Source organism: Rhinoderma darwinii, chromosome 4 (assembly GCF_050947455.1).
Source record: "Rhinoderma darwinii isolate aRhiDar2 chromosome 4, aRhiDar2.hap1, whole genome shotgun sequence".
NCBI lineage: Eukaryota > Metazoa > Chordata > Amphibia > Anura > Rhinodermatidae > Rhinoderma > Rhinoderma darwinii.
The window spans coordinates 138,583,337-138,595,569 of record NC_134690.1 but is presented as its reverse complement, the minus strand read 5'-3'; the positions used below and the strand labels follow the sequence as shown (position 1 = coordinate 138,595,569).

Below are 12,233 nucleotides of genomic sequence, written 5' to 3'. Positions count from 1 at the left end.
CAGCGTTATTGCATAAGCCGCAGGGAAAAACCTCCATTGATTTCAATTGGAGGTCAGAGTCAGAAACCGCTTGAAGAAAGAGCATGCTAAAAGCGGCCCCAGGGGAAAAAAAGCCTCTGCCTCCCATTGAAATCAATGTGTGGCGATTTGGCCTTTTATTTTTTTGGGCTGATTCCTACGTGGTTTCCGCATCAAAATCGGCACTGAAAAACTCTGTGTGAACTGACCCTAAACGGGTAAAAAGCTTGAGATGGGAGTCACTACACACAATATCAGGTGGTTTACCAGTTGATGCCACTGATATAGTCATTTGATATCTTGGCTACAGTTTGCCAAAGGGGATATTCGAATATAAACTGTATAATAAGTTTTTTTTAGTCAATTTCTGAGCTTTTTGTTTGTGCTAAAAAAAATAAAAAATAAAAAGATCTTTTTTAGCATAAGCCTAAAGTGTCTGTTAGGCTTTGAGGAGAGAGATAGAGAAAATGAGCACGGCGCCACATAGTGTAATTAAATCCAAGGCGGTAAGGCCAGTTCAAAACAAGTAAATGCTCACCACAGGTCAGATGGAAAAAAGCGTGTCAACCATAAGTAAAAAATGCTGCTGCCTGAGATCCAAAGCCGGTTGGACCCGTTGGCCACCGGAAATGTAATAAATAAAGATGCAAAAGAGGGGATCAAAAACGGTGCTGCTACTGGGAAACAGAAGATGCAAAGGCTAATAAATATTTATTGTGAAAGGCTACGCGTTTCAATGCCGCATCGGCATCTTCATCAGGCCATCAGATGGCCACTTCTGTAGCATTTGTGTGATTTACAGCATAGCAGGCGTAGTCTTGCGAGATTACGCTGTAAACTGTCATTCACAGCGAGATCTCGCTGTGCTGTGCATCACACAGACGCTACAGAAGTGGTCATTAGAATGAATACACATGACGTCCTGGCTGGAGGTAATGTATATTCATTGTCATGACACATGAGTAGCGTTATAGTGTGTTTATGTGGCTGCACATAGCGATATAGCTATATCGCTATGTGCTGTGTAAATGAATGGAGAGAAGTGTATGACGCTGATTGGTCAGCGTCATACACTTCTCTCCACAACGCCCACTTGGTCATATAGTAAAACACCCCCAGTTGTCCATTGAGAAACTCATTAGCATAAAGCTAAAATAGGTCATAACTCCGTCAAAAATGATCGTTTTTCTAAATAAAAAAACACTGCTGTAATCTACATTATAGCGCCGATCACATCATATGCAAGATAGGGCACTTTAAATAGGACATTCTCGGCTGGCTGCTGATAAACTCTGACATAGAAATAACTACGAGAAAGGTAATTTTTTAAACACGTGTAAACATAAGTGTGTGGACCAATGGAATACATTTCCGTTGCTTGACACTTATAGTTTTGACAATATAGATGCACATACTGTCAACCTAACAGATCATCATATAAGCATATTTATTTATTAATAAGATACACATTATCTATGTCTGCATGCTGCTATTTCTGTATCTCCGTTATATAAACATATAGGGAAATTATTGCAAAATGAACAGGTCATCTATGACTTTGCAGGCAATTATATTAGGACTTCCTCATTTAGAATAATTTTTCACACTGCTCTTTTCCCTCGGCATAGATAAAAACAAAACAAAAAAAAAGTACTAAAACTTTCTTATCTATTTCCTGTCCTTCCCTGGTGGTAGATAAATAGGCTGCGAACAATACAATTATGGGCTGTGTCCACAACCGAGCTGTATCATGTATGTCCTTAGCTCCGCATCGCCTTATCAGCGTGAATCCAGCTTCAGACGTAGTACGTTTACAGTTGAAACAATCACATTTCTTCTCTTTGATCTGTAGATCTGAAGGAAGTAAATAAACACAAATCCTCTTTTATCAGGAAAATGTGTTTCTTGTTTGCCTCAAGACATCCAACATTATAACTGGTTGCAAAACACAAAAAAGTTGTATGAAAGGACTTTAGGCCCCATTCACACGAGCGTGAATCACGTCCGTGTGCTGTGTTTTGAAACAACGCACAGCACACGGGCCCATTGATTTCAATGGGGCGATTCACAAATTTTTCCATGCAGCGGGAGTCCGCTGTGTGAAACTCTCTGCATGTCCTATATTGGTGCGTTATCACGCACCTACGCACCCGTTGAAGTCATGCATGTGCAGTGCGTGATTTGTGCATCAATTCAGTTGAAAAAAATTAATTAAAAAATGTGCTTTGCGATTGCGTGAATAACGCATGCCCCTCGCAAAGCACACTGATGCATAACGCAACACACACAGACCCGATTCACGCGCATTTTTCACGCGCGTGAATCTGATACGCTCGTGTGAATGAGGCCTAAGTTTCATATAGAGGTACATTTAATATCCCAATGTTTAAGATTATTTCTTGGAACAATACCGGTTTTTGTTCGGGTACCTCATACCTGCTTTTTCAACCATCTTGCCATGACCCTGCATCTGTCACATGCAGCCCCAACCTCACTAACATAATCACAAGACTGGACAGGTCACTGCCCCCACAAGGTCAGCACACCCATCTGCTGTGTATATTCTGCTGGTGTGGATAAGGAGGTGGTACCGGGGAGGCCGTTTTCACAGGAGTGATCATATTCTATACAGTCCTTTTATCTGGATGCAGTAATCTGTGATTTAGTAACATCATTACCTCCTTTTGTGCTTATTTATTTTTCATGATTTGTAGACCAACCTACTAACAACGCGCTGTGCCCGGGTAAACGAGGAAGGAGGGGCCCCACTTGATGTGGCTTCACAGCTCCTTCATTTTGCTGATCAATGGCAGTTCCAGGAGTTTTTTTTTTTCAAACAGTAACCCTTTAAAAAAATATCTTAAAGGGTTATTCTTATCAGTCTATGGATCTGCCAAAACTGTCATAGCCGAATACACCTTTTAAGTGGTATTCCAACAATAAACAATTAATGTCTGATTATGTCTAATGTATCAGAATTCTCCTTAACGCCGAAGGACGGATATATCCGTCCTCAGCAGCTGCTAGTTCGCACAGGAGGACGGATATATCCGTCCTGTGATGGCGCGGGTACTGCCACTGTACCCACGCGATCAGCGGCAGGAGCACGGCTGTTATACACAGCCTGGCTCCTGCTGCAACTGCCGGAATCGAAGCGCGCTCCGATTCCGGCAGTTTAACCCATTAAATGCCGCTGTCAATAGTGACAGCGGCATCTAATGTGTTTGACAGAGACGCCCCCGCAAACAAATCGCGGGTCACCGTCGGGTTTCCATGACAGCCGGGGGTCTAACAAAGACCCCCAGGTCTGTCTTCCGCAACTGCCTGTTAGGCGATGCCGGAGGCATGACCTAACAGGTTGCCTGTCAGTTTTACACTGACAGGCAATAATGCTTCGGTATACTAAGTATACCAAAGCATTATATATGCGATCGGCACATCGCATAGTGAAGTCCTCTGGTGACAATCACTTAAATAAAGTTTGTTGAAAAAAATAAAAATAATAATTACAGTCAAAATCAAATAAAACTATTTTTTTTGCCCAAAAAGTGGTTTTATTCAGTAAAAGTGTCAAAACAAATAACACATACACATATATGGTATCCCCGCGATGGTAACAACTTGACCAATAAAATGAACACATTAATTAAACAGCCGGATGAACGGCGTCCAAAAAAACGGCAAAATTCTCTCTTTTCTCCCATTCCCCCCATAAAAAATAAAATAAAAGTTAATCTATAAGTCCTATGTACCCCAAAATAGTACTAATGAAAACTACACATTGGCCCGCAAAAGTCAAGCCCACATACGGCCACATCGACGGAAAAATAAAAAAATTACGGCTCTTGGAACGTGGCGATGCAAAAACAAGTAATTTTTTTCTAAAAGGGTTTTTATTGTGCAAACGTAGGAAAACATAAAACCTTTACATATTTGGTATCCCCGTAACCGTGCCGTCCCATAGAATAAAGGTGACATGTTATTTACGCTGCATAGCAAACGGCGTAAATTTATAACGTGAAAATTAATGCTGGAGTAGCTGCTTATTTTCAATTCTCTCCTAAAATAAAGTTAATAAAAGTTAATCAATATATTGTAAGCATCTAAAAATGGTAATTACAAAATACAACTCGTCCCACAAAAAACAAGCCCTTATACGGCGATGTCGACGGAATAAAAAAAAAGTTACGACTCTTGGAATGCGACCGTGAAAAAACAAAAAATAATCCTTGGTCATTAACGTGCAAAATGGTCATTAAGAGGTTAAGATATATACAGCTTGGGAGAACAGGGGTCCCATGTCAGCTATTGTGTATTAGAATGTGGCCTGCAGCAGTCACAAGGGGGGAGAGTGTCTCTCTGACTCCATTATAGTATGTAGTTAAGGAAACAACCGAGCATTCTTCTCTTCTAAAAGAAAATTAAACACCGGGTGCCATCTAACCTAAAGGTTTTACACTGGGCGATTATTGGGCAGACAAGCGTTTATAGAACACTCGTTGCCGATAATTGCTCTGTGTAAACAGGGCAGCGATCAGCAGATGAACGAGCAAACGCCCATTCATCTGCTGATCGTATCGTTTTAAAAAAGTGAAATATTATCTTTGTCAGCAGCGCATCTCCCTGTGTAAACAGGGAGGCGCGCTGCCGACATGATAATAATGTATGGGGACGAGCAATTGGCATAACGACCGCTCGTCCCCATCCATAGCTCTGTGTGACAGGAGCAAACAAGCGCCAATCAACGATGTCTCGTTGATCGCGCTCGCTGCATCGGCCAATTATCGGCTGGTGTAATAGGACCTTAAGGCTGGCCCTGCTCCCAATGGTCAAATATCGATTGCCTATCATAAGGATAGGCGACCAATAAAAAAAGTCAGAGAAAAAAATATATTTATAATTAATCTTTATAAAAAGTTGAGCAAATACATTACTTATCTTGTGCTGATCCTCTGGTACAGCCTGTGTTATAGTCCAGAGGTGACATTTCCCAGCATTCATTGCTTGTTCTTATGATTTGCATTCTGTGAGAATCCTGATGTAAAAAGACCTAAGGTATCAGTGATGTGTTGACAAGCTTGTTGACTATTTCCAATGGACAACCAGCAAAATTGTGACTACATCTCTGTTCTATGATACAGAATATAACTCAGCGCATAAGTAAAACAATGTATTTGTAGATTATGTTTACATATAAAGTGTAAGAGCTAGTTTACACTGCAGATTTTGCGTGACGGGTCCCGCAGCAAAACCCGATGCGGAACTATTACGGCTGGTGGCAGGAAGATTTCTCCCTCCCATAATCCGCTAGCGGAGAAAGAAGTGTCCGACTCCCATTGAAATGAATGGGAGGTGGAATTTTGCGGCAAAATCCGCCGCAGATTTAGTCACAAAATTCCTCCGTGTGTACATACCCTTAAAGGGATTTAACTGGGATACAAAGTTTTTGTACTAATACTCTGTCAAAATTAAATAAACTTCCTAATATTAATTGTGTCACAAATCTGAACGCTTTGTTCCTATTCCCCCTACCGCGGCAGTTGTGCTTTTCATTCTAGTGTTTTTTTGCTACGACACACGCTGGTGCGCGTGCGTTATTATGCAGATAGACCTGTGTCGATACGTCACGGAGTATCGACACAGGTCTTTAAAGAGGCTCTGTCACCAGATTTTCAAACCCCTATCTGCTATTGCAGCAGATCGGCGCTGCAATGTAGATAACAGTAACATTTAGTTTTTTTTTTCAAAAACGAGTATTTTTGGCCAAGTTATGACCATTTTTATATTTATGAAATGAGCCTTTCTTAAGTACAACTGGGCGTGTTTAAAGTTATGTCCAAGTGGGCGTGTATTGTGTGTGTAGATCTGGGCGTTTTTACTTGTTTTACTAGCTGGGCGTTGTGAATAGAAGTGTATGATGCTGACGAATCAGCGTGTCCTCGCTCATCCGACGCGATGAAGTTCCTGTGGGAGGAAGTGAGTGACGTCACAGCGTGATCTCGCGAGGACACGCTGTGTGTCTGTGCACTGCCAGAAGCTGGGTGGTAACGAAGAGAAGTGGATGATGCTGATTCGTCAGCATCATACACTTCTATTCACAACGCCCAGCTAGTAAAACAAGTAAAAACGCCCAGATGTACACACACAATACACGCCCACTTGGACATAACTTTAAACACGCCAAGTTGTACTTAAGAAAGACTCATTTGCATAAATAAAAAATGGTCATAACTTGGCCAAAAATGCTCGTTTTTGAAAAAAACAAACGTTACTGTTATCTACATTGCAGCGCCGATCTGCTGCAATAGGAGATAGGGGTTTGAAAATCTGCTGACAGAGCCTCTTTAAACATAAACAGAGAATGGAGGGTGCGGCATTGAGGAGGCTGTGGACCAATAGGATGCCTCAAACCCGGGACTTCTGACGTATACCCCAGTGTGAGGCATCCTATTGTTCCGCAGCCTCCTCAATGCCTGCGCTGTTCATTCTCTGCTTATGCTTCAATGCCGGCACCATTTACTTCGCTTTCAAGCTGTTCCTCAGTGCTCATGGTGTGCTCGCCCCGAGCACTAAGGAATAGCATTGAAGCGCAGGAAATGGTGCTGGCATTGAAGCATAAGCAGAGAATGAATAGCGGGGGCATTGAGGAGGCTATGGACCAATAGAATGCCTTAAACCCGGGACTTCTGACGTATACCCGGGTTTGAGGCATCCTATTGTTCCACAGCCTCCTTAATGCCCACCCCGTTCATTCTTTGATTATGCTTCAATGCCCGCCCCATTTTCTTTGTGTTCCTTCATATAACTCAGTGTTCGTGCACTGCCCACCGCAAAAATTGTGTCTCCCTGGAAATCCCCTTTAATGGTGAAAATATTATTTACAGGAATTATCCGGAAGATCCCAAACCTGCTTACATTTTCCGGAACTTCCATATTCATGACCTAGTTACGTCTGGTCAGGACCTACACTTCAATTGAAGCCCCTGTAGTAGTGTATATACTGACCAGACGTAATTTGACTTCGACTTTTTGTACTTGGTATGGCTACTAATACATTCCTTTCTAACCCATTTGGATTAGGGTTGACCTGTTCTATAATTGTTTATTGGATGATACATTATTATTGTGTATGTTTTGGGTAGCTACTTTATTATATATTTTTGTATGTCATTGGGCACTTTATACTTGACCTATGTTTCATGCCATATACTAGCACTTTATTTTAATTTTTTTTGAGTTATCACTACGGTAGGGTCATCTTACTATTTCTCAATCTTATTTCTAAACTATTTTTTTTAGATGTTTTTAAATTGTCACATGTTGCTTATACTTAAAAAATGTTTTATATTTTCTCTATTTTGACTTTCATGGGTGTGCACGCTTTCCTTATTTGCTGTCGCTTGTTATGTGTTATTACAGTTTGTTAGACGCTTGTGTTGTAACCCAACGTATGTATATTGTTCTTTAGCGGTGCCCGCTGTTCCCCTATAGTCCAAAAAGTGAACTTATATTCTTCATCTCTTTAGCAACTTCCAATGTTGGTGTCCGTGAAAACCCCAGGACCATCCCTCTCAGCATCTCAATCACTACATGAACAGTCAGCTAAGGGCATGTCCGCATTCCAGGAAGGGATTGTTTCTCACCGGCCTGAGATGCCAAGGCAGAATTCAGACCCAACCTCTGAGAATCCTCCTCTCCCTCCCCGCATTGAAAAATTTGATCGTAGTTCTTGGTTACGTCAGGAGGAAGATCTTCCACCAAAGGTCACTATATTCCTATTTATTAAGCTTTTTTGTTTTCTTATGTCTGCAGTACAGCATATTTATTTAAGCTTTCACAAATTAATTTAAAGGGAATCTGTAAGGCCTCAAAACTGCTGACAGAGTGATATAGGGTAGGGGAAGGGCATTGTAAACATACTGTTTGTCTCAGTCATGCAGAAAATGTATTTTTAATTGCCCTGGCCGCTATTACAAGCGCTACTAAACGCGGGCACTTGATGTGCACCCCTCTGCTCTAAATGACAGCTCTAGCGGTGTCTCTATTGGCCACTAGAGCCGTCACTCAGAGCAGATAGTGGCACTTGCGACCACGACACCGGGGCTATCAAGTCAGTTTCTCAGGCATGTAACTTGCATAACCGAGATAAAGAATATTTTTACAATACGGTTCCCCACCCCTATATTACTCTATCAGCAGTTTTGAGGCCTCAAAACTTCTGACAGATTCTCTTCAACACATTCATTTGAAAATAACGTTAATGTATGTCGATAATACATGTAGGATGTTTAGCTTTACTGAGAAAGGGAGATTCATTTTTTGAGTCCTATTGGGACATGGGCCAGTGTGAATATACATCATGGCAGAATATGTGACGCTATTTTAGTATCCGATAATGAATATAATTGCACTGCCTTATCGCTGAATCATTCATACAATCATTCACGTCATTAAAGGAACCTATCTGTAGTCCTACTACGATACAGTACATTAAATATTATATACAGTCCAAAAAAATAAAGCATTACAATGCACTATACAGATAGGTGATAAAATACTGTATATTCTAGGATGCTTTTTAAGTGAATATCTCATTGGAATAATGTCATTTTCTGACACTTATATTTACTTTATTTCTGCAGCAAACAAATGACAAAATTTAAAGCAAATCTTTACTTAAAGCATACGCCAACAATAAAATGATAAATGTCACTGCCTTGGAACTGTATCCAAAGGCGTAACATGAAGCTCCTAGAACCCAATGCAAAATGTATAAGCGGGTCCTTCCACTGGCCATGTGGCATGTAACATACTGGTGTGTCCCTGTATACCCTATAGCTATACAGCTTGTATCCTCTGCTAGACCCCATATACATCTTATTGGAATTGGGTAAATCTGCCAACTAGATCCTAATATCTATTTCCAGCTTTAAAATTGTTAGTTAGAAATAGTTTCAGTGGTGGACGGAGGTGCAGAAAGCGCAGCATTGTCATCATACAAAGGCAACCGGCTTTAGGTCTAGAAAAGGCCTTGTCCTTCATAGTCATCGGTCTTCAACAGTCTCTCAGCTCGTTGTTTTCATCTGAATTGCATGAGTGAGCCCAACTTCAAAGACAACACTCACTCACCAACTTATTGGATCACAGCTTTATGCAAGATTACATAAATAAGAGCGTTAATGTAATTGTTTCATATATCCAGCCAATTTTCTCACAGCACGATATAAAAGCAAGTCATTATTTTCCACATATTTAAATTTTCATACCAAAATCTTAATACTGCATTGAGAGATGTATTGAGCGTGCTTTATTTTCACAAATGTAAATGCTGCTCATGTTCATTAACACTTATGTATCAGGCCTTCAGCATCATTTGTTTTCAGAATAAAACTGATCGGAGCCGAGCGGCTAACTGACGGGACTCCTATCCAGAAGCACCCCCGGCACATACTGTCATATTGCAGCTCAACTCCACTGAAGTGAATGGGGCTGAGCTGCAATGCCACATGTAACCTGTGGACGGGTGTGGCGCCGTTTTTGGAAGAAAGCTGACATGTTTTTCTAATCATGGACAACCCTTTTAATCTTTGTCTTCTGTGACTATCATAGTAAGGGTTGCCTCTTCATATGTCATGTTTCTGATAATGTTCATCATTAACATATTCAATGATTTTTCTGCTTTCAGGTGCCTCAAAGGACAACTTCTATATCTCCAGCACTAGTGCGAAAGAACTGCACCGGGAATGGCAGTAATCTAGGAAGTAGACTGAGCACACCGCTTGTGAGAGCAAGGTGAACTGTCTTGGTGAACGTTATTTGACGAGTGATTTAAAAATCTAAATCTGACTACGTCTTTGCTCGGCTCTGTTCCAAATGGAGAAGTTTCCTTCAACATAACTATAATATGAGAATAGATATTTTGTCCAAAAAACTATAGCATAACAAGCTGTCCCATCAAAATAGTCATATGAATAGAAACTGGCCTGTGCCGTACTGATAGTACACGTGTCGGGAATCGGTGACAATTTCACGTGTTAAAAATCCACCATGGATTTTATGTCATCTGGCGCCCAGATTTACGAATACTGTTCGAGATTTAGACAGCGTAACCAGGGACCAGGCATTGCGCCACATTTATCACAGTGGTACATGCTGTATTATTGATTTGGTGCATCTTGCTAGAAGTTTAAGACACTTTTCTCTTTCTTATACCACCTCCTGGTTGGCTTAGTTTATGCCAAATTTTAGCGCCATTTTTGGCGCATAGTAATAAGTTTTAGCCATGCCCATTTTAGGATATAACACACCCTCACCGCACCACCTTGTCGAACGAGCCACAAAAAGTGTCTAAAACCATTCATAAATGTGGTACACGGTATGCACGCCAGAATTGTGGCTCATTTTGAATAGTAAATCTGCCCCAGTGTCTTATTCATATATTACACTTTCCCGGTTTCAATTTTCCATCAATTCTCCTCATACAATTAATTGCAGGTTGCTGTACTTTATATGCATATTTCAGTCTTTTATAAGTGTATTACATTTATGGACCTTAAAGGGACCCTTTGTAATATGTGTATCAAGATCTCATATAAATATGTACACGTGTAGTGCTGAATCCCTGAAAGCCTCTTTGTGAACTTATAGGCGCACCTAAATCTTTCTTCTTGTTTATTTCATTGTGTTAAATAGTAACCCGGATCTCAGAAGAACTGAAACGGTCATAGAAAACCCCATTCAACGAACAAGCAGCGGAAGCTCTTCCAGCTCCAGCACGCCAAGTTCACAAGGAGGATCACAGCCGGGTTCTCAAGAAGGTTCCAGTGAACGCAGCAGAGTTCGGGGTAAGGTTGATTAGAAATCCTCGGAGTCAGAATTATAGGATACACCCACATGAACATGAACCGCAGGCGCTGCGAGCAGTAGGCCCGTATTGTCACAGCACAGAGTAATAACAGTGCCTTGCACTTTCCACCCACATGCAGCTCTCGGAAGAGATCGTGTGCGGGGGAGCATTGCTCTGACTTTTGCTTTATCTGCATTCAAGTAGAGCTTCATATTGTGCCAAGGTGAATTAGTCTAATAAAACATTTTCCTTTTACATGTTTGTATTGCGTTTGGCATTCCATCCTATTTCCAGCTGAGCTCTTGTTTTACAACATTGAATCACAATGGAATCTCTGAAAGTACACAGTGTACAATGTCTATAGCTAGATCTCTGTCACATCTGAAGGATTAAATGTATACCCAATAAGGGGTTAAAGCTGCTGTGCTTATTTTAGGATGTCTCAAAACTCTATTAGTATACTTTTATTGATCTTAATATTTTACCTGTACTGCCTCATATGTTATTTAATCAGATCTGTGGCCATACACATTAGCTGGCCGAACCTGTCTGGCTTACTCCCCTCGCCCTATTCAGAACACATGCCTGCATAGCCGAGCATGTATCTGTATGGGGGGTTCGGGAGGAATAGCTGTCGGAGGAACGAGCGTTTGGCCAACAGCTGTCTGTGTATGGCGACTTACTGTATTTTTTTTATTTAAATAATTTGTTCAGTCAGATTCACGATCTCTTTAATTTAAAATTATTTTGATATCTACGAATTTTCCAAAAGACATCTGCATTGGATGCTCTTTTAGGGGACTTTGCCGCAGATCCGGCTGAAAATATCGGCAACAATAGCGCAGCATGCACTTTTGCTGTGTCATAGAGACATATCAGAATATTTGATCGGTGGGGGCCCGGGCGCTTAACTCAGCGCCCTACATCTTTGGCTGTGATCGGTGCTCTTCAAAAGGCTGAAGACCGGCTCAGACATTGATAGTCTATTGATGATGTGAGCTCGTTTTCAGCCTAACAAGGAGCGGCACTCACTCCTAAAGGTGCGGAATGCTTAGATGATCGGTTCTGCACCTTGGTTGCAGTGACAGTGGGGGTCTCCACATCGGGAACCACACTGATCAAAACTTTGAATATGTCTCTTTGATATATCAAAGGTTTTGCGAAAGTGCAGTTGAGGCCCTTTTACATGGGTCAATGATCCGGCAAACGAGCGTTCATGTGATTAGCCGATGAACGATGATTTATGCAGCAATAAATATTATCGTTGTCGGCAGCACATCTCCCTGTGTAAACACATGCCGACATGATAGAAATGTATGAGGATGAACTATGATGATCGCTCGTCCCCATACATAACCAAGCATTGCTT

At 41.2% G+C, this 12,233-nt stretch overlaps 1 protein-coding gene across 14 annotated transcripts in view; it reads left to right on the top strand.

Annotated features, from left to right (window-relative positions):
• TNIK (TRAF2 and NCK interacting kinase) overlaps positions 1–12,233 on the top strand; it is a 286,263-nt gene that overhangs the window by 220,244 nt on the left and 53,786 nt on the right. For all 14 annotated transcript variants that reach the window (XM_075861602.1, XM_075861604.1, XM_075861603.1 and 11 more), the window contains 3 exons: positions 7,545–7,781; positions 9,704–9,810; positions 10,711–10,862. In XM_075861602.1, the coding sequence (XP_075717717.1) occupies positions 7,545–7,781; positions 9,704–9,810; positions 10,711–10,862 (496 nt within the window). The remainder of the gene's footprint in view (positions 1–7,544; positions 7,782–9,703; positions 9,811–10,710; positions 10,863–12,233) is intronic.